Raw genomic sequence first — 23529 nt, 5'->3', positions numbered from 1 at the left:
CTACCTAGGCCCACACACCCACCCCATGCCTATAAGCCCACCTAACCTTTTGAACATGAAGCAATATAAAACGGCTAATTCGCCTAACCTGTACATTTTTGGACAGTGGGAGGAAACCGGAGAACCCGGAGGAAACCTACGCACATACGGGGAGAATGTGCAAACTCCACACGGACAGTCACCCAAGATAAGAATCAAACCCGGGTCCCTGGCTCTGTGAGGCCGCAGTGCTAACCACTGTGCAGTCTAGGTTTGCCAAGAACTTTTCCTAAAGATACTGTCCTTATAGTTTTGCCTTCTTTCTGATACATTCCATATCTTCCTTTACATATGTTTCCAGCACACACTATTCCCCAAAAGATGGACAACCGACTCCCTGCCTCTGCTAACATTGTGTTGGTTGCAATGGAACCTTTGAGAGTATTTGCTAATCATTCCCTCGCTGGGATGTGTTCAGTGTACACCCTGACACAGCTAATCTCAGGAACTTCCTTAAGCTCCAAGTGTCACCGAACTCCAGCTACTTCATGTCACTCCAGGTGCTCGAACAAATCCACCATATCACTGAATCATTCATTAATATTATTACATACTTTTTGTTATAGAGTCCCTGGACCAAAATGGCAGTTTTTCAATTTTTTCCTCTTGTGATTACAGCCCAAAGCAATGTTTTCCCCTCCAATTTTAGCGTTGTGCACACCAATTGATTTGTGCATTTAAACAAAAAGCAAAAAAAGGTTATGCAAAAAACATTTCCCCGGGATAACCACAAATGCAGGATATGTTATATGGAGCAGCGTCTTAAATATGGGGCTTGGATATTCGGATTAACAATGAAGCCAAGGATGCAGGAAACATGCAACATGTTCCATGTGATTTGCTTTCTGCAGGGGCTCCAATTGTTTTTTGAGGAAATTCTTCATGACATGTGCTTCTAGCTCTGGAAGGTAAAGCATGTTCCTACATCCGTTTTCCATTTACATCTCTATTCACTCCAGGCGAGATATATGTGCCATTAACTCAGAGCAGGAGCGATATGATGTATCTGGGTATTGGTAGAATATTGCCCAATTCCATCTTCCAGTGTTGACATGTGGTTGATCTTGGCCATGGACCTTGCAATTTGTTTGCTAGAGTTATGAAATTGTTGAATGACTTTTTTATCTTAAATGTAGAAAACCATTTACATTACATGAATATCATTTTCACAGACTGCTATATCATTCTCTCGTCAAAGGCTTCCACTTTGTAATCACAGTCCATTCATTCAGGTGTTGTACAAGCTGACTCGGAAGAGTCCATAGTTGGGCATTTTGGCGCAATGGCCTTGTAGCTGTAATATTCCACAACTTGCTTCGGAACTTCTGCTAATACGCATTTGGCCAAAGCTGCTGGGGAGGCCTGGAACACAGATCAAGACATCAATGGAGAAACCTAATTCTTTCTTGTTTCAGCTTATGGGATTTCAAAAGCTATCAAAGTACCGATTAGTTAAAACAAAGTAAATTAATTCAAGCTTTAACGAGTATTATCTCAATGACTAAATTAGTCTGAAACGTTTACACGTCTTCACAAACAACAACTTGCATTTACATATTGTCTTTAATGTAATTAAACAACCCAAGGTGCTTCACAGCAGCAGTATAGGATAAAATTTGATCGCGAGCTAAGTAAGGAGATTTTAGCTCAGATTTTGCAGTCAGAGGTGACGCGATGGCACTTGAAGGATTAATCTTGGTGGCATGGATTTTCCCTTTCTTTATGTCTGTGTAAATGTGGTGTTAAGAGAAGGAGATCTCCAGGAGTCCAGCAACAGTGATGTCATCAATCAGGGCAAGAAGCCAATCACACAGAAGTATTTTCAAAGACAGCAAACCAGAAAGCAAAATGTACTGAATTGTTCGCCTCCTCTGAAATATTTTACAGAGAGAAAAATAAATGATTAGGATATACAAGTGGGATTAAGGAAGAAGCTGTATCATGATACAAAAACTTATTTAAAATTATTCTTCAAAAAAATTTTTTTTTACACAATGGAGAAGTTTGGCCCGCTGCCTGTACAGCCAGTTGGCTGCTCAGTATCAATTAGGAACTGAGCCCTGATTCACCTCAGTCAGCAAGGTATACATTTTCAAGTGTTCTTTCAGCAAGACGAAGAGCATAAAAGTGCAAGTTTTCATCAGTTCAGTGATTTCTATTGGATCGTAGTCGGGGGGGGGGGGGGGGGGGGGGGGGGGAGGGGGGGGGATCTTCAATAGTGCATTCTGTGAAGAAGCAGAGAATCACTGACATTCCCGTGGATTTCCGTGTCTGACTGCACACGTGTGGACTCCAGAAGGTTCTGTCAGTTTCAGAGGAATAATGAAGGCAAATGTTGAGACTTTCACTGTCATTCCTACCGCAATATCTGGGCCGTTTAGGACAGCTTAATGAAAGAGGTGGGTTTCAAGGAATGTCTTCATAGAGAGTAGAAAGGTGGACTGGTTTAGAGATGATAGTTCCAGAGATTGGGACCTCGATAACTGAAACACAGCTGCCAATGGTGGACTGATTAAAATCAGGATGCGCAAAAGGCCACAATAGGGGGAGTGCAAAGAACTTGGAAGGTTGTAGGTCTGAAAGAGGTTACCTGGATAAGGAGAAGCAAGGATTTGAAAATGAAAATGAGAAATGTGAAATTCACCCTTTACCAGATTGAAAACTAATGGAGATTAGCAAGAAAAAATGGTCAATAGATAAACAGAACAGTGTGGTTTAGGATGTGGGCACCAGAGTTTTTGATGAGCTCACACTTATTTTTTTTTAAATTTAGAGTATCCAATTCTTTCTTTCCAATTAAGTGGCAATTTTAGCATGGCCGATCCACCTGCCCTGCACATCTTTGAGTTGTGGGGGCGAGACCCGCCCAGTCACGGGAGAATGTGCAAACTCCACATGGACAGTGACCTGGGGCCAGAATCGAACTTAGGTCCTCAGAGCCAGGAGTGCTAACCATTGCGCCACCCGAGCACATACTCATAAAGGGTGGAAGATGAGGGAAGGCCAGGAGATCATTAAATATTCAAGTTAAGGAGTAACAAAGGCATAGATGAAGGTTTTTGCTGCAAAGATGAGGTAAGGGCATGTCGTTTTGGAGGCGGAAGTAGTTTCGCTGGGTATGCAGTTGAAAGCTTTTATAGGGTTCGATAGGAAGACTGATGTTGTCTGGTTCTGTCTCAGGCAGCAGCTAGAGGGCGGCATGGAGTCAACAATGAGGCAACAGGCTTTTTGTCAGGCAGGGTCCTCAGTAATGGCTTCAGTCTTCCCAATATTTAAATGAATTAAATTGCTGCTCATCCAGTACTAGAACATAGAACATAGAACAGTACAGCACAGAACAGGCCCTTCGGCCCTCAATGTTGTGCCGAGCCATGATCACCCTACTCAAACCCACGTATCTACCCTATACCCGTAACCCAACAACCTCCCCCTTAACCCTACTTTTATTAGGACACTACGGGCAATTTAGCATGGCCAATCCACCTAACCCGCACATCTTTGGACTGTGGGAGGAAACCGGAGCACCCGGAGGAAACCCACGCACACAGGGGGAGGACGTGCAGACTCCACACAGACAGTGACCCAGCCGGGAATCGAACCTGGGACCCTGGAGCTGTGAAGCATTTATGCTAACCACCATGCTACCCTGCTGCCCCTTAAGATATCAGACAAGCAGCATGACAGGTCAGTTGCAGTGGAGAGGTCGTGAGGTGGTGGTGAGGAAGTGCTGAGTGTTGTCAGTGAGCATGTGGAAGCTCATGTGTATTTTCAAATGATATCATTGCTCAGAAATACGAAAGGGCCAAGAATGGGCCCTTGGGGGACCCCAGAAGTAATGGTGTGGGAACAGGAGGACAAGCCATTGCAGGTGATTCCCCAGCTATGACTGGATATGCAAAAAAGGAAATAAAAGAGTCCCTCCCAATTGGATAACACAATGGGCAGCACGGTAGCACAAGTGGATAGCACTGTGGCGTCACAGCTCCAGGGTCCCAGGTTCGATTCCCGGCTGGGTCACTGTCTGTGCGGAGTCCGCACGTTCTCCCCGTGTCTGCGTGGGTTTCCTCCGGGTGCTCCGGTTTCCTCCCACAGTCCAAAGACGTGCAGGTTAGGCGGATTGGCCATGATAAATTGCCCTTAGTGACCAAAAAGGTTCAGAGGGGTTATTGGGTTACGGGGATATGGTGGAAGTTAGGGTTTAAGTGGGTCGGTGCAGACTCGATGGGCTGAATGGCCTCCTTCTGCACTGTATGTTCTATATTCTATGTTCTATGACTCCTTGAAGGTGCAGAAGCAATCTAGATCTGATAGTCATGATGTGGAGATGCCGGCATTTCCACATCATGGCTACCATCGACACCGCAAACTGCCGGCTCAAAGTGGAGAGAATCTCCAGGAAAATCGCGCATATAGACACAGACATTAAGTTTCTACAAAGATGCAAGAAAGCAGACAAGATCTCGAAAGGGCTACAGATCACAAACCCATTCAAGTCAACCTACAACACAGACTACGCTGAGAGACTCTGCCATCGCACCTCTCTCACACTCCTCTGGGGCTGGTTTAGCTCACTCGGCTAAATCGCTGGCTTAAAAAAAAGCAGGCCAGCAGCACGGTTCGAATCCCGTACCAGCCTCCCCGGACAGGCGCCGGAATGTGGCGACTAGGGGCTTTTCACAGTAACTTCATTGAAGCCTACTCGTGACAATAAGCGATTTTCATTCATTTTTTCATTTTTCAACCACCTTGTACGCCAGCTCTACAGCAGACGACGCAACCTGGAAACCAAGATTATGGCCATATTCTCAACTTGCGCTCAGGACACAGCAGACCGCTGCAGAACACGGCTAAACACATGAGACAACAATACTATGCCACCTATATGCACACCAAGAACAGGATAGACAGTTACCCGCAAATCCGACCAAGGAACACATCCGCCAACTCAACAGACTGATCAAGACCTTGGATCCAGACCTACAGAGCACCCTACATGCTCTCATCCCACGTCCTCCCCGCATTGGAGATCTCTACTGCCTCCCGAAAATACACAAGGCCAACACGCCAGGCTGACCTATCGTTTCAGGCAATGGGACCCTGTGTGAGAACCTCTCTGGCTACATTGAGGGCATCTTGAAACCCATCGTACAAGGTACACCCAGCTTCTGTCGCGACACGACGGACTTCCTACAGAAACTCAGCACCCATGGACCAGTTGAACCAGGAACATTCCTCGTCACAATGGATGTCTCGGCAATCTACACCAGCATCCCCCATGACGACGGCATTGCTGCAACAGCCTCAGTCCTCAACACCGACAACTGCCAATCTCCAGACGCAATTCTGCAACTCATCCGCTTCATTCTGGATCACAACGTCTTCACCTTCGACAACAAGGTCTTCATCCAGAAGCACGGAACAGCCATGGGGACCAGATTCGCACCTCAATACGCCAACATCTTCATGCACAATTTTGAACAAGACCTCCTCGCCGCACAGGACCTTCAACCGACGTTATACACCAGATACATGGATGACATTTTTTTCCTTTGGACCCACGGCGAAGAATCACTGGAACGACAACACGATGACATAAATAAGTTCCATCCCACCATCAGACTCACCATGGACTACTCTCCAAAATCAGTTGCATTCTTGGACACACTCGTCTCCATCAAGGACGGTCACCTCAGCACTTTGATTTACCGCAAGCCCACGGATAACCTCACTTCTCCAGTTTCCACCCTAAGCACAAAAAAGAAGCCATCCCCTACGGACAAGCACTCCTTATACACAGGATCTGCTCAGACGAGGAGGAGCGTAACAGACATCTACAGACGCTGAAAGATGCCCTTGTATGAACGGAATATAGCTCTTGACTCATCGATCAACAGTTCCAACACGCCACAGCAAAAAACCGCACCAACCTCCTCAGAAGACAAACACGGGACACAACCGACAGGGTACCCTTCGTCGTCCAGTACTTTCCCGGAGCGGAGAAACTACGACATCTTCTTCGCAGCCTTCAACACGTCATCGATGAAGATGAACATCTTGCCAAGGTCATCCCCACACCCCCACTACTTGCCTTCAAAAACCACGCAACCTCAAACAAACCATTGTTTGCAGCAAACTACCCAGCCTTCAGAACAGTGACCAGGACACCACACAACCCTGCCATGGCAATCTCTGCATGACGTGCCAGATCATCGACATGGATACCACCATTACACATGAGAACACCACCCACCAGGTACACGGTACATACTCGTGTGACTTGGCCAGCGTTGTCTACCTCATACACTGCAGGGAAGGATGTCCCGAAGCGTGGTACATTGGCGAGACCATGCAGACGCTGCGACAATGAATGTTCCCTTCCAATCGGGGAACACTTCAGTAGTCAAGGGCATTCAGCCTCTGATCTCCGGGTAAGCGTTCTCCAAGGCGGCCTTCAGGACGCGCGACAACGCAGAATCGCCGAGCAGAAACTTATAGCCAAGTTTCGCACACCTGAGTGCGGCCTCAACCGGGACCTGGGATTCATGTCGCATTACATTCATCCCCACCATCTGGCCTGGGCTTGTAAAATCTTACCAACTGTCCTGGCTTGAGGCAATTCACACCTCTTTAACCTGGGGTTACCCCTATCTCTGGATCTGTAAAGACTTAATTACCTGCTAGTGCTCACATTCTAAGCATTGTCTGGCATCTTTGAATTTGTCTATGTATATGTTTCTGGAACATACCTCTTCATTCACCTGAGGAAGGAGCAGTGCTCCGAAAGCTAGTATTTGAAACAAACATGTTGGACTTTAACCTGGTGTTGTAAGACTTCTTACTAGATCTGATAGCGTAATAATAATCTTCAGCAGTGTCACAAATAGGCTTACATTAACACTACCATGAAGTTACTGCGAAAAGCCCCTAGTCGCCACATTCCAGCGCCTATTCTGGTACACTGAGGGAGAATTCAGAATGTCCAATTCACCTAACAGCACGTCTTTCGGGACTTTTGTGGGAGGAAACCGGAGCTTCCCAGGGTAAACCCGCGCAGACACAAGGAGAATGGGCAGACTCCGCACAGACAGTGGCCCAAGCCTGGAATCGAACCCGGGTCCCTGGCGCTGTGAAGCAACAGTGTTAACCACTGTGCTACTGTGCCACCCTAGGAATGCCATGCTGGTTGGAACATACTGAAGCAGGGGGTAATAGGACATTGATTCATGGTCACTCTCCACCCACCAAGCTCTCACGCTCAGCCAGAGCCTAGAGTACAGCCAATTGCTTGAAGAGATGGCAAAATTGAAGAAGTGAGTCCTCCTCAATGCCTACCATTCATACCGTTGAATGCTTGGCTTTAAAGCAGTATTGGTAGAGAACCTTTATTTATATTCATTCTCAGAATGTGGGCAAAGCTGGCAGACCAATATTTATTGCAAGTACACTCGTGAACCAGTTCAGTTCTTACAACAATTAGTAGATTTCACGGTCATTTTCTGGTACCAGATCACAAATTACAAGATTTAATTAGATTAAATTTCACACTTTCCCAAGATGGATTTGACATTACTAACTAGACGAACTGTCGCACCAATTAGACTAATGTACCAGTCAGGTGAATCAAAGAATGATGGAGGAAAGCACCAGAAAAAGAGGTCTTATCCACAGTCATAAAAGGAATAGAAGTAGGTTAATTTTAAACTCATCCTACCCCATTCACCACGTCATCGTCATCAGTATCCTCCAATACCCATTTCAAATCCAATATCTTTTACTGAATCAGAAACTGTCCACTTCCTTTTGAATGATTTATCTGAATCACTGGGCTAGATTTTCATCAAGGAGACAGGTATCAGCAGTTGGGTCATATTTCCCATCCTGGAGGAGTCTCGACATCCTGTTGTCTTGTTGGGGATGTGGGTTAGAGAGGGGCCTGCTGCCTCCTAAGGTAGGTCCAAGATGGCAATGGAGCTGAGCTGGTGGTGAGGCTGAAGGTAAGAAGGGCTGGCTCTGTTTGCTGGACCAGTGACCCAGTTGTTAACATAGTTGTTAGAGACTCTAGACGTCACTCCCTCTCATCTGTACCCCTCCATGCCTCTCATATCTCCTCACCCCCGAATATCTTTCAAGCCCCCTCACAGCTCCATGTCCTTCATGCCCCATGTCCTTCATATCTCCCATGTTCCCTCCATGGCCTTCCTATCGCTCAAGCCTCCCTCCCCCAAGACCCCTCACCCAGTTTTTGCACAAGTTATCCAACCAATGTGACATATAATCACAATGACAAGTCTTTGCAATGCTCATTGGAAAATGGGGGGGAAAAAACAGCAATTTAACTTTCCCTTTGAAATACATTTAACTTCTAATGTAAACCATGGGCAGTGGAAATGCCATTGAAGAAAGCTTTCATCCACTTCACATTTCTTCACCGTGTTCAAATAAACACATAGGCGCAAAGAATTTTGAAGTATCATTTTGGGCGGGTTTGGCGGGGTGTTTGCCATCAGCCTTTTGGGTGAGATCCAGACCTGAATTCACCCACATTTAGTTATTTTTGGGGGCCTTGGGGAGTTTATCCCCGGTCAAGTCCACACTTAGAAATGTTTTCAGCAGTGAGGAGTTAAACTCCGCACAGCTGCTTTGAGTATTCTGCATGACAGCAATAAGATCATGAGATGAGTAAGGCTGAGTATCCACGGTGCATATTTGTCTGGTCCTTGCCGGCCTCTGAAAGGACTGTGCCCTCTCACGTTCCTGTGAGTAATGCTCGTCCAACCAATTGGCCATCATCATATACCCTTCATTACTCTCAGCTGCCTCACTCTCCAAGTCAGGGCTAGTGGCGGAATCCTTAAATGTCAAGGGCTGAAGGTTGGTGGCTGGGCATTGGAAGGGGAAGGCTAGCATGTCACAGCAGCAACTACCAACTGCACTGGGGGATCCAAGAGCCATCATGCCTCACTTAGCCGTCCATGAGCCACAGCACAGGAAGGACATCACTGCAGCTGATGTGAGGAGGGAACAGCTGGATGGGAGAACTATGGGGACTATGAGGTGGAGGGGCGGTGCCCGTGGTCATGGAGGCGATGATGTGTTATGGGCAGCAGCTACTTGAGGTGGTGCATGCCGCCAGAGATGGGATGGGGTTGTCAGCCTCCAGGATCATGAGGACAAAGTATGTTGGAAGGGATTGAGGGCCCCGGGTTGGATAACCTTATTGACTCTCTCTCACTCTCCTCCTTGCATTCCTCCAGAGGAACAAAGAATTTTGGAATTGAGCCAGTCAAGCTGGCAGTTAGCCTTATTAATGGTGTGGCAGCGGACAGACATTGCCCGAGCATCTCACTACATTCACTTTGACCTGGACCAAGCCCACCTGGTTGCCAGGCTGCCAGATTTGCCACCTTCATCGGGATGCCTCAGGTCCAGGGGGCTATCAACGGCACACACATCGCCTTGAGGCCACCATGATATTATTGGGAACAGTTTCTACTCCCTGAATGTCCAACTTGTGTGTGACCACCTCCTCAACATCATGCGCATGTGTGCACAGTATCCTGTAAATGTGCGTGATAGCTACATCCTTTGGCACTCTGAGATCTCCAAGGTCATCGAGGACCACCCCAGGCTGACACGTTGGCTCGTGAGGGACAAGTAATATCCATTGAGGTCATGGCTGATGATGCCAGTGGAGAGGCCTGAGACCGAGGTGGAGTCCCGTTATAATGAGGCCCATGCTGCCACCTGGACTGCCATTGAGTGGTGCATTGAATTGCAAAAGATGTGGTTCCACAGCCTGTACCACTCTGGGTGTTTTGCAGTACAGCTCCTAGAGGGTCTTCCACATCGTTGTGGTCTGCTGCTCCCTCCAACCTGGCACAGCAGAAGAGTGACAATCATCAGTCCACAGGTGATGGTCTCCAGCTCTTCCTCCTCCTGCGGAGTTCACGTGGGCTCCTGAGCTACTCTGTGGAACATTGGGGCAGCTGGAATGAGCTCCAGAAGCCTGGCACTGCCAGTCCTTGAGGCTCACCATTGTCTACACCATAATGAGCAATCCCTCAGAAATGGACCGCTGCATTTGGACCAAGCTCTGGAGCCCCTCAGCAATGGTCCGCTGTGACTGAGCCATGCTCCCAAGGCCCTCAGTCATGGTTCTCAGAGATTGAACCATGCCTCGGACTCAGGCTTTCCACTGCGGTTGCCACCCTAGCATGTTACCCTGGGTGCCAGACAATTCTGGTACCATCTCCTGCGCCTGAAGTCCTTGGGACTCCTCCAATCAGCCGTGCAGTTGCTGGAATGTCGCTGACACCTCCTCCTGGATTTCCAGGCTCTGCATTTGCATCTCCAGCAGCTCAGGGCAAACCTTTTCTAAAGACTCAGGATCTGGCTGGGGGTCAGCCATGTCCAGGGATCCAACAGACCTCTGGCTGCCCAATCCCTTAGACGTTGCTGCCTCAGAAGCTGTGTGCTGCTGTCCAGAAGGTGACCCAGAAGCCTGTCTTTTAAAATCATCCGCCGAGGTGTGTATCTCTGCTCTGGTGGATGGTGCGGGTGATGCCTCATCGGTACTTTCCTCGGAACTTTCCAACGAGGTGCTGCCAGGGGGAAGTGGCAGTCGGGCACGCCAAAAAACATTGTTCAGTGCAAGGGAGGAACAAGAATCTGGGCAGCTTAGAACTCACTAGAAACAGGTCATATGGATGAAGGTTCAGTAGATTCTCACTTCTGTGTCACAGGCCAATCTTGCTGTCAGTCAAGGCTCTCTCCTGTTCCTCCACTGCTGTCTCCATAGCTCTCTCTTAATAAGGGGTTAAGAGACTCAACCCGGGCACCCCCCCCCCCCCCCCCCCCCCCCCCCCCAATCTTCTCCCTCTCCCTTTTATAATGGGTTATCTTCTCCTCCGGGGACACAAAGAGGAGATTACAAGCCAGGTGGCTGGTGGGTTTGGTAGTGGTGGAGGGGAAATACAGCGGGTGTAGAATTCCTATAGTGCCGAAAGAGGCCATTCGTTCCATCGAGTCTGCACCGATTCTCTGAAAGAGCACCCTACCTAGACGCACACCCCTGCTCCACCCCCCGTAACCCCATCTAACCTTTGGACACTGAAGGGGAATTTAGCATGGTTAATCCACATGGCCTACACATCTTTGGACTGTGGGAGGAAACTGGACCATCCGGAGTAAATTCACACAGACACGGGGAAAACGTGCAGACTCCGCACAGTCACCTGAGGCCGGAAGTGAACCCGGGACTCTGGCGCTGTGAGACAGCAGTGCTAACCACTGTGCCACTGTGCTGCCCCAGCTCATGTGGGCATCACACCAAGACACAGGAAGGCGTTGTGATGAGGAGTGTCAGGGGAATTTGAGGAAAATGTGGAGGGTCGGATACCCAGAGGCCGTGAGGTGTCAGGGAGTGGATTAATGTTGACATTCCAGATGTGACAGAGCGGTTTGGTGCCAGACTGCTGACAAGGAGCAGACCACAAGCTACCATCCCACTGGTTTGACTGGGAGTGAGTGCAGAGGGACCATTTAAATGCAGCTCCCCCTTGTTCACAGTGCACAGCTGAGCCCCAGGTTAGGCGAATCAGACACCCAGGGATTCAAATTGGTATGATTCATGTGATTTATTGCTCCAGGCACAGGAAGATCGTGATCAAAACCACACCGGAAAAGTCGGCGCAATCCACACCGATTTTCGTGCTGGAAATGGTTATCTTTTGGGAGGAATTCCGCCCATGATCTGTTCTATCATAGTTTTAAATAAAGAACCTTGCTATTATACGAAGCATAATTCAGAAAAAACTTAAGTCCTTACATTTTTGAATTCACGGAATGGGACAAACTGAACAATGTCTCGTAGTGCAGGCTCTCCTTTTGGAGATCGTAAAACCCCATCATCACCATCCAGTATTTGCATATCTGTAAAATCTGCATTGCCAACACCAACAATGATGATGGACATTGGTAGGTATGATGCTCGTACTATTGCCTCCCTTGTATCTGCCATGTCAGTCACAACACCATCAGTTAGGATCAGAAGGATAAAGTATTGCTGTGAAGATAAAAGCAGAATACAATCAGACCATGGGGGCCCCATATAAAAACCTTGAACCAAGTAGAAATTATTTTCCATTATATTACTTTGGCAGATTTATGGCAACAGTGACATCGTATCCAAAATGACTGAACTGCATAATTGTTACTATTGCCTCAAAAACTACTGAAGGAGTCAACTTATGCTGGAGAGTGGCTATATTAGCCATCCAGTCTCTGTTCAGCTGTGAAGCCCGTTTGGAAACCCTGGGAACATCCAAAGTGCTATATAAATGCAAAGATCTTTATTTTCCTTGCATGTGAGCGGAGACATTGAGCCCCATTCATTCATGGGCGCTTTCACAGCTGAGTCAAGCGTAACAAACATACATGGACATTTTTCAGCCAACGTCATTGGGGGCGGTGGCTATTAGCTGCAGGAATCTTGGCAGATTTTCTTTTTGCATTGCAAGCCCAATGTAGCCTCTCAAAGCTGAGATCAGCAATGTAGCACAGGCCAAGAATCAAAGCTGGGAGCCCCTGATCGCTATGGTTCCTTAGCATGCGGCATGGTACGTTAACCCACTGATCAAATTAAACAGCCTGAAATAATATGTTCGTCTGCTCCCATATCCCAGCAATGCCAGGCAGCAATTCAAAATCCAACTAGAGTGTGTAAAGATTTAAAATTGCTGCCTAGATCAGATTGTTAGTTGCATCCTCTGTGTGTTTCTGAGATCTATGTTTTTTTTAAAGTAAGATATACATACAGATGCTTCTTTTGTCTTCTCCTCTTCAGCAGCTACCTTTGCCACTGTCCCTATGATAGGGGACACATTGGTTGGGCCATAGAGCTGGATTTTGGGTAGACAGCTCTGATATGATTCAACAACTCCCTGGATTCCTTCAAGAAAGAAGAGATAGAATTCAGCTAGAGGTTGCTTGGGTATATATTCAGTGAAATGAACATCAGAAACCTTGAGCATAATATAGAAAAGCAAGAGATTTAGACACAGCCAGTACTCCAGCAACAGAAGCTGGAACATCACATATATTGAAACAGGTTATATGCTTATTTGTGCTGGTCCTGTACCTTTTTTGTGACTGTTCTGGCCAGATGGTATTCACTGGCTTCTAAGACAATCTGCATTTTCAGCATATTGGGAAATTATTTGGAAAATTATTGGACTTCTTTCAGAAAATAACACACCAAGAGTCAAGGAAAGCCTGAAGATTTAAGATTTAGCTTTTAGCAAAGCTTCTGACATTATGCAATACAGGAGATTGATTCACAGTCATAGTTGAGGAAGTAGGGATGACGGTGGGATATAATGGGAACGAGGTGGATATTGTGATGGAGAAGATGTGGGTTTAGACTCTCAGCTCAGAGTCGTACAGAATTCTCAGTTGGTGAGTGATCAGACATGGAAGGTGTCAAAGAGTCATTGAGCTTTACAGCACAGTAAGAGGTCCATTGGCTCATTGTATCTGTGCTGGCCATCAAGCACCTATCTATTCTAACTGGGTCCGGGGCCCAGTATGCTTTGGTGGTTCAAGTGCTCATCTAAATCCTTCAAAGTTGTGAGTGTTCCCATGCTTACCTCCCATTCAGACAGCGAGTTCCAGATTCCCACCATCCTCTGGGTGAAAAGGTTTTTCTTCACATCCCCTATAATCTCCTGTTCCGTATTGTAAATCGATGCCCCCTGGTTATTGACCCTTCTAATAAAGGGGAAAGTCTACCCTGTCTATGCCCCTCATAACTTTGAACACCTCAATCAAGTCCCCCCTCAGCCCTGCTCTAAGGAGAACAACACCAGCTTATCCAGCCTCTCTTCATAGCTGAAACACTCCAGCCCAGGCAACATCCTGGTGAATCTCCTCTACACCCTTTCTTGTGCAATCACATCCTTCCTGTAACCTGGTGACCAGAACTGTACACAGTACTCTAGCTGTGGCCTAAAGAGCGTGTTATACAGATCATGCATCATAACCGTCCTGCTCATATATTCTATGCCTCGGCTTATAAAAGTATCTTAACCACTTTATTTACCTGTCTGGCTGCCTTCAGTGATCTTTGGATATGCACCCCAAGAACCCTCCTCCAAGCATCCTACTGTTCATTGGATACTTCCTTGCCTTGTTTGTTCTCCCAAAATGCATCACCTCACACTTTTCAGGGTTAAATCCCATTTGCCACTGTTCTGTAATCTAAGGTTATGGTCCTGTAATCTAAGGTTTTCCTCCTTGCTACCACACCAATTTTCATGTCATCTGTGAACTTACTGATCATAACCCCCCACCCCCACCCACACTCCCCACAGTCACATCTAGATTATTAATGTACATTACAAACAGCAAGGGTCCCAGCACCGATCCCTGTGCTATGCTATTGGACATGGGCTTCCTGTCACAAAAGCAACCTTCGACCATCACCCTCTGCGTCCCGTCACTGAGCAAATTTTGAACCCAATTTGCCAAACTGCCCTGGATTCCATGGGCTCTTCCCTTTTTGACCAGTTTCACATGTGTCAATGTGAAGGGGATGGAATTAGTGGTGGGGGTTCAAGAAGATGGCATTGTTGTTTCCAAACGTTTAGCAGGAGAATTTTTGATCTGAACATTTATGGTCTCTTAACAAAATTGGGTAGATATTATTTACCAACGTGGGGTCCTCTCAGATGCATTGTTGTCACCCAAATTTACCACCTCTCTGGGCTTCCCCATTATGACTGTGCTGTCAGGTTTCAACCCCAGGATTGGTCAATTACTCATTCTAATTTAGCAACCTTGGTTTACATTGAGCATTGGGGTAATGAATGTTTAACTGCAAACATGGAGCTGAGGAGCTGCTGACACACGTTGCTGTGTAATATTGGAAAGGGGCTGTGACTGATCAGTTGGCCAATATAGGTCTGTTCCACTCCAGGCTGTTATTATACTGTGCTGTCAATCAGAGACGGGTAATTATTGAATTATTCGGCACCCAGCAATATGCAATTTATTTTGTCTGCCTGGATCTCACTCTCTTCACCAACAGAAGCATTATTAACCCTACGAGTCCCAGCAAAATCCACAGCTGAATGGTTTGAGAATGTGGACTGGAGGATCTGTTTGAAAAACATTACTGAAAAACGATTCTCCTTTCAATTGTGGCCTGTGAGCATGTTCCACACTCACTTTGACACTGCAACCTGAAATGCAGGCAAAATACTGCAGATGCTGGAAATCTGAAATAAAAACAGAACATTTTGGTAGCATCTGTGGAGAGAGAAACAGAGTTAACGTTTCAGGCCCGTATGACCCTGAATTCCTCTTGCTTCTAGTGGGTAACAAGTGTGATTTGGAAGATCAGAGGTAAGTGTCTGTTGACGAAGCAATAAGCAAAGCAGAAGAGTGGTGCGTTCAGTATGTTGAGACTTCAGCTAAAACAAGAGCCAATGTAGATAAGGTATTTTTTCACCTGATGAGAGAGGTTCGAGCAAAGAAGATGTCAGTAAATAAGGACAAAAATGGGAAGAAAAGCACCTGGAACAAAAAGAGCTTCCGTGAACGATGTTGCATACTGTGATTCATTTTTTGGTGGGGGGAATCAATTGGCAGCAATTTGAACTTCAGCACTTAATATTCAATTTGCCACTCAATTTGTTTATAATCAATCACTGTTTATTTTATAGTAAAATGGTGTTTATTCAATGCATTGAGTAATGTTAGGTTCATTACCAATACAGTGCTCTTTGAACTATAAAAGTGAGTTGTATACTTTGGATCTACTTGTAGGATGCGCATTTCTTTGCCTTTTATTGCAAACACAATTAGAGTCAGAAAGACTAGAACCATTCCAGCGTCTTCTAAAGTTATTACCACACGCTAGGGTTTGTAAAGTGGTATGAGAGGGTCGCCTTAGGGGCCTGGGATCCGACCCAATAGTTGCACTGCACATCTGAATTGTCATGAGGTGAGTGTAAACTATATCACAGTGGCACAAGAAAACCACACCTTCAATTGAGTGAAACTGGTTTTGACTTACCTTCACATTCGTCATCTTCCGAATTGAAATTGATGGCAAAATTATGTGAAACCTGCAAAAGAAAGTGATCCATGTGAAATGAAATGACTTCCATTCTCCCATTCACATGGGGACCATACTCTATTATCTTGGCTGATCCAAGTTGCACTTGACATGACCTATTCATTCTCCATGGGAAATGTTATGAAGATGACTCACACCGAGTTTGCAATTATACCTAGTCACGTCTCATGTGTGAAGTATCCCAGGGGCTGGTTTAGTTCACTGAGCTAAATCGCTGGCTTTTAAAGCAGACCAAGCAGGCCAGCAGCACGGTGCGATTCCCGTACCAGCCTCCCCGGACAGGCGCCGGAATGTGGCGACTAGGGGCTTTTCACAGTAACTTCATTGAAGCCTACTCGTGACAATAAGCGATTTTCATTTCATTTTCATTTCATTTCATTATATCACAGCAGTGAAAATCACATTGACCAACAGCATAATCATGCAGCATCTGTCTAATATTAAATTTAATTTTGATTCTAATTTCACGGCACATCTATCCATCGTTAGTGCAAGTGCACTGTTATTGTTTATATGAAATCAAAACAGATAATGCCTTCCGATACCACACTGAAAACAATATTGTTTGAAGCAAAAGAACATTAGCAGTACTTATGCCACACTGTCCCAGAGTGTGTTCTTCCATCAGAACTATTATGAAAAGAATGAGCCGTGATCGGAAAATAAGATCAGGTCTGGTATATTCGGGAACACTATTGCCCTCCACCCCCCGCCACAGCAGTTTTCCGGTGTTGGAGGCAGCTCACCATTGGCTACCATCCTCCAGTCCCATCCTAATCAATGGCCATTTGTGTTGCTCGCTGGCCATGCCCCCTAGCAACCCGCTGCAAGGGTTGCCTGCGGCGGAACCAGAAGATCACGCTGGCAGGAAGGGCTGGAAAATCCCAGCCTTCGTTGCATTATATAATAATAATAATCTTTATTAGTGTCACAAGTTGGCTTACATTAACACTGCAATGAAGTTACTGTGATAATCCCCTAGTCGCCACATTCCGGCGCCTGTTTGGGTACACAGAGGGATAATTCAGGATGCCCAAATCACCAAATAGCACGTCTTTCGGGATTGTGGGAGGAAACCGGAGCACCCGGAGGAAACCCACTCAGACATGGGGAGAACATGCAGACTCCACACAGACAGTGACCCAAGCCAGGAATCGAACCCGGGACCCTGGAGCTGTGAAATAACATGGCTAACCACTGTTCTACCGCGAGGCAAAGGATACCAGTTCTGGTGAACTGGATATTTTCCCATTTTCTTGCACCTTGTTTCACTATCAAATATTGCCAAAGGATATGCAGAATAAGAGACTGATTCCTCTAGCCCAGCCATCCTCAACACAAACGTAGGAAAACATCCTGTACAATAGCAGTATTTCATATAGGAACCACCAATAGTGTCAGACAGTGGTAACAAATCTATATCATCTCAAGTTATGGGTAATTTGGTGAACACGATCGTGGTGGTCAAGCTGCTGAGACCCTCTGGACACACCGGCTCGGAGTCGGAGTAATTTTGACATGTAGATCTGTGGCCAATGAAACTGAGATTTCCCAAAATAATTTTGCAAAGGGTCCATCGAGTGAACACGGAATGCGCCTTGTCATGATGCCTGTGCCTGAATTCAAACTTGGTCTCGCGGTAAAAGATACAAATGTATATACGAAATAGGCAGAAGTAGGCCATTCAGCCCCTCGAGCCTGCTCTGTCATTCGATAAGATCATGGCTGATCTGTATGTGTTGTGTTCTAGAAACACCATCTACCCCCGCTAACCTTTGATTCCCTTTCCTTAAAAGAATTTATCTACCTCCGCCTTATAAATATTCAGTGACCCCCACTTCCACAGCCTTCTGAGACAGAGAATTCCAAAGTCGCTCAACCCTTTGAGAGGAAACAATTGTCCACATCCCTGTCCTATAAGGGTGACCCCTAATGTTAAAACAATGTTCCCTAGTTCTGGACTCACCCACAGGAGGAAATGCCTTTTTAATGCGCACCTTGTCAATACCGTTCACGATCTTACATCACAGGTCTGGAATATTCCGGAAAATCGTTACCTTTCAGCCTCAATTCTATATTCAAGCCACCCCTCACTCGTCTAAACTCCAGAGGAACCAAGCCCAAACAGTCCAGCCTTTCCTCATAAAACAACTCAATTAATGTGTCGACCAATATGTTCATCTGTCTACTTATAATTCCATTCATATTATTGGAAAATTACAAGTAGTTTTTTCAAATCTGAAGTAACAAGGAACACGTTACTTTAGAAATCATAATTACTTGAGATTTTAGCAAATTTTACGACCCTCATTTACAACTTCCTATTAGGCTTGCTCCAGTCTAAGTCTGCACCCTCCTCCAACCCTATGCATCAACTTTTTAAATATTAAAACATTGGATCTGAAGAGAAGCAGCCAGAACTACTACTGAAAGGGACGGTTTTCCTTTCTGAATCTAATTTCCGATCCGAAAGCTGTATTCTGAGAAAAGAGATAATTGTCCAATCAGGCAACTTGATACCTGTGCTTGAGAAACTCACAGTGTGAGGGATGTGGAGGCACAATGCACCATTAAAAATAATGTGGACAATATGATGGACCATCCAGAATAAGTGCCATTACTTCCCATTTATAAGCCAAGCTGTACCTATCCAGCAGCTCTATTGTCAGAGACAAAAGGGAATAGAATTCTGGGAGTTGGCATCTATCAGAGTGACATACATTGGCAATGTAATACTCCACCAGTCTGATGTGTCTGGTGTATTCTGACCCCACTCTCGTTTGTATGGTCAACTCATTTGCATGTGCTTCTGAAATTCATATACCCAGATTCTGGGTAACATGGAAATGTTAAGCTAAGAGAGTTTGAAAATTAACCATGCAGCTTTTATGAAGCCAAGAGTGGCTGAACAGCCTGTTCCAGCAGGCCGAGGAGCAGCATATACGTAGGGAACGTTTTGCCGACTGAGCTCACTGTCAGAGGCTGCATGCCTTTGTGGCACTTGATGAACAAGGGTGAGGTCTGTCAGTGGCATCCAAAGAAGGGGCCTGGGCATTGGTAGGAGTCAAAGAAAGCTCAAAATCTGACAAAAAGTGACCTACAAAACTTTCTGACTGTGATGGAGCAGACAGACTGACTGCTGTGTGCCCATGGGAGGAAAGCCAATGAAATATGCAGAGCTAAAGGTCACTGCCACTGATTGGAGTACCAAGCAGTCAGTGGGCAACCAAGGGGGTCGTCTCACAAGACTGTCTGCCCCTCTTCCGCTGCTTCATTCATGGCCGGCTGTCCCTCAGTTTATTTAATTTAGTTTATTTGGTTCAATCAAAATCCCAAGCATTGAACACCCATGCTCATACAAGAGTTTATATCACACAGGATACACTGATGTGAACCCCGAAGCAAGGCTTCATGATGAAGTCTACCATCCCTCACCCTGTTATATGACCTGATAGGGAGCTTCTTTGAGGTGCCCTGTGAGGATGTCAACACAGGTCCCATGCATCCACTCAATGGCCTTGTCTCCCAATGTAAGGAGATGGGGGGTGGGGGTTGGGGAATGGCCGGGAGCAATGTACCAGTGGACTCCCGAGTGTTCAGGTGTGTAATCCTGGTGGAGTTGAGAGGGACAGGAGTGGGGATATGCCGGTGTGAACGGGGAGGGGGTGAAGCTTAGTGGACAGGCCGTCACCAAGGGGATGTGCATGGTGGTGATTCCAGTAGAGGGCTGAGGGGCAGGGCTTTCTCAGGAACACCACCGCTCACTTTAACTTTCTTCTTTTTTCAGTGCATGATTCTGGAGGATCATGGCACCTGTCGAGTTGGTGTTTCTACTCATAGCGATTGAGCAGCAGCGGAGACAGAGTCGTGCTGCTACATGTGTCCAGGACCACTGCCCTGCTGAGGAGGGGCAGGCTGGACATACAGCTGTACAGGGAGCAACACACAGAGGGGGGAACGGCCCTGTTTCAGACTGTACCGGCAAAGGGTCTTCCGACGCGGACGCCCTATCAGTAGCTGGTGAAGCCACAGTGCCAGAGAAGTCTGAGCTTGTTCTTTGGGGTGGTGGACCACCTTTGCCATGTCCTGCAAGAGCTGGCATTACATCGGATGGGAGGACACCCACTGCCCAACTAGAGGGCAAAGTCTTAGAGTAAGGGGTCATCCACTTAGGACAGAGGTGATGAGGAATTTCTTCTCTCAGAGTAGGGAAGCAGTGGAATTATTTACCACAGAGGGCTGTAGAGGCTGGGTTATTAAGTATGTTGAACGCTGAGGCAGACAGATTGGGTGGGATTCTCCTACCCCCCGTCGGGTCGTAGAATCGCCCGGGGCCGGCGTCAATCCCGCCCCCGCTGTGTCCCGAATTCTCCGGCACAAGAGATTCGGCGGGGGCAGGAATCGCGCCGCGCCGGTCGGTGGGCCCTCCGCGGCGATTCTCCGGCCCGCAATGTGCCAAAGTCCCGCTGCTGTCAAGCCTCTACTGCCGGCGGGAATCAAAACACCTACCTGACCGGCAGGATTGGCGGCACGGGCGGGCTCCGGGGGGGCGGGGGGCGCGGTGCGATCTGACCCCAGGGGTTGCCCCCACGGTTGCCTGGCCCGCGATTGGTGCCCACCGATCGGCGGGTGGGCCTGTGCCGTGGGGGCACTCTTTTTCTTCCGCCTTCGCCATAGTCTTCACCATGGCGGAGGCGGAAGAGACCCCCTCCCCTGCGCATGCGCCGGGATGACGTCAGCAGCCGCTGACGCTCCGGCGCATGCATGGACTTACGCCGGCCGCCGAAGTCTTTTCGGCCCGGGCTGGCGCGGCGCCAAAGGCGGTTCACGCCAGCCGGCGGAGCAGGAACCACTCCGGCGCGGGCCTAGCCCCTCAATGTGAGGGCTTGGCCCCTAAAAGTGCGGAGACGTCCGCACCTTTGCGGCGGCCCGACGGCGGAGTGGTTCACACCGCTCCAACACGCCAGGACCCCCCGCCCCGCGGGTAGGGGAGAATCCCGGCCATTATTAATCAGTAAGGCAATCAGTTATGGGTTAAGGCAGGAAAGTGGAGTTGAGGATTATATCAGTTCAGTTATGATCTCATTGAATGGTGGAGCAGACTCGATGGGCTGAGTGGCCTACTTCTGCTCCTACGTTTTATGGTCTTATGGCTGAAACCTCGAGTGTGTATGGAGGGGTTTGCAGAGCAGGGCATCATGAAATGATAGGGAGCAGGATCTGCTGGTGACAGAAGGCGATTGGACTCCTCCAGTTAGCCTTGCAGTCCGAGGATGGATGCTGTCATCCCTTCCTGATTCTTGTAACTCAGCATTTACAGTTCCATCAGCTCGGGGAAAACCAAACCCAGGGACATGTCATGTCAGGGCTCAGCAGTGCCCTGGACCCAACATCCCTCAAGTGCCAGATCCCTGGGATGTCTCTGCATCTGCCTGCTGTGGATTATCAGCTGTGAGATACTCACCAGTGAGTGACCCAGAAGCCTGACTACTACTCAATCCCACCGAGGTGTGAGAACCTGCGCTGGTGGAGGGTGCGGGTGACAGATGTGGCTCCTCTTCCATGGTGATGTCTGAGAATTTTCCCTTCTGAGCTGCTTGGAATCTGTGGTTTCCAGGGGCCTTGACGATGGTCCAGGCAGCTGTTCTGATTGCCCCGCAAGGGAAGGGAGATGACATTAGTACATCCCGGAGATAAATGATGTCGGCTTTGAGGAATGGATGTTTGTCCTTAGGGTTTTCACTTTTGCTCGCTGCCCTGCTTCTCCACCTGCACAGGTGTGGACCTGCTCTTCCCCAGCTATCTCAAGGGCAGTTTCCTCATGGGGGGGGGTGAGCGTGCGGAGCACCCACAATGCTCCGGGTGGCTGTGCCCTCTCACGCCAGTTGTGCTCGAGTTTGTCCTGTAGGGGTACAGATGAGGAGAATGTAGGCGGATGTCCTGCCAGATCAGACAGTTGAGGCAGGGGGCACCAAGGTGGTTGGGGGGGGGGGGGGAGGAGCGGGGGGGGGGGGGGGGGGGCTCATAACAGGTTGGCAATGCACGGTCTGGCTGAGAGATCACTTTGGAGGTGTGACAGGGCGGGTGAGGGAGTGCAACGAGACATTGGAGGTGGCAGGCTAACCCTGGCCACGCGGAGCAGGTAATTCCCGTTCTCTTCTGTCGGGAGCTGGTGCTCTCTAAAGGTGCTATACTCGACCACGCAGGGGAGGTGACCTTGCTGGTGGACCTCTTCCTGGAGTACAGGCACAGGACATCCCACCTCTGCTGCACACCATCTGGGAATCTGGCCACCCTCCACGAAACGCAGTGCTCTCTCCGTGTGACGCGGTGCTCCCTCCATGGAATGCGGTGCTCCCTCCATGGAATGCGGTGCTCCCTCTGTGAAACGCAGTGCTCCCTCCATGGAATGCGGTGCTCCCTCCATGGAATGCGGTGCTCCCTCCATGGAATGCGGTGCTCCCTCTGTGAAACGCAGTGCTCCCTCCATGGAATGCGGTGCTCCCTCTGTGAAACGCGGTGCTCCCTCCATGGAATGCGGTGCTCCCTCCGTGAAACGCAGTGCTCCCTCCATGGAATGCGGTGCTCCCTCTGTGAAAACGGTGCCGGTTTTCATGCTGCCGACCCCTCTCATGGACTTGGAACCAATGCTGGGGAGGCGTTTATGTGGATCCCCTCAGTGATCGCGCTGATTAAGTTTCCCCGGGGTGATCGAATCAGCGTGATGCCGCCAAGCGTGATTCACGTGGGGATAAAAACTTTTCTTTTAAGAGTCCCAAAATTCCGTGAGAAATCCCGCTGAAGTTGTTGACAGGAATTGTACCGTGTTTCTCACCAGAACTGACATTCTGCCATTTTTTGGTACGATTCCACCCCCATAACAAAATTAAATGTAAAATATTGCATAGAGAGAGCTACCTTTTCCTAATGAATCTCAATAAGATCATTTTTTACTTTCATTCTTGGAATGTGGGTCTCACTGGCTAGGGCAGCATTTATTGCCCAACCCTAATTGTCCTTGAGTAGGTAGTGGTGAGCTGCCTTCCTGAACTGCAGCAGTCAATGTGGTGTAGATACACCCACTGTAGATTTGGAAAAGGGAAAAAGGAGAAAGATGCAGATAGTGTGGGAGCTGAGGACAAGAAATGTGAACCTTGAAAATGCATTAAATCAGCAGCAGGCATGAGCAGAGTTTAGACAGGACTGCAACAGGAGCAATGCAACTTTCATGAAGCACTTTGTGCAAAAACCTGGATGAAAGGTAGACACATAAACATGAAATAAGGAGGAACACAGACACAAAGGGCAAAAGTGGAACAAAAGAGATAGCCACAGCTCACTGAGCCACATAA

The 23529-nt window shown here is 47.8% G+C and overlaps 1 protein-coding gene across 3 annotated transcripts in view; it reads right to left on the bottom strand.

Moving 5' to 3' along the window:
* Positions 1-568: 568 nt before the first annotated feature.
* Positions 569-23529, bottom strand: part of cpne7 (copine VII) — a 215499-nt gene continuing 192538 nt past the window's right edge. For all 3 annotated transcript variants that reach the window (XM_038806484.1, XM_038806483.1, XM_038806486.1), the window contains 4 exons: positions 16115-16166; positions 12855-12988; positions 11867-12103; positions 569-1401 (listed from right to left, as the gene is read on the bottom strand). In XM_038806484.1, the coding sequence (XP_038662412.1) occupies positions 1264-1401; positions 11867-12103; positions 12855-12988; positions 16115-16166 (561 nt within the window). In that variant the 3' untranslated portion in view covers positions 569-1263. The remainder of the gene's footprint in view (positions 1402-11866; positions 12104-12854; positions 12989-16114; positions 16167-23529) is intronic.

Source organism: Scyliorhinus canicula, chromosome 9 (genome assembly GCF_902713615.1).
Source record: "Scyliorhinus canicula chromosome 9, sScyCan1.1, whole genome shotgun sequence".
Taxonomy (NCBI): Eukaryota; Metazoa; Chordata; class Chondrichthyes; order Carcharhiniformes; family Scyliorhinidae; genus Scyliorhinus; species Scyliorhinus canicula.
This window is presented reverse-complemented; position numbering and strand designations above follow the sequence as displayed.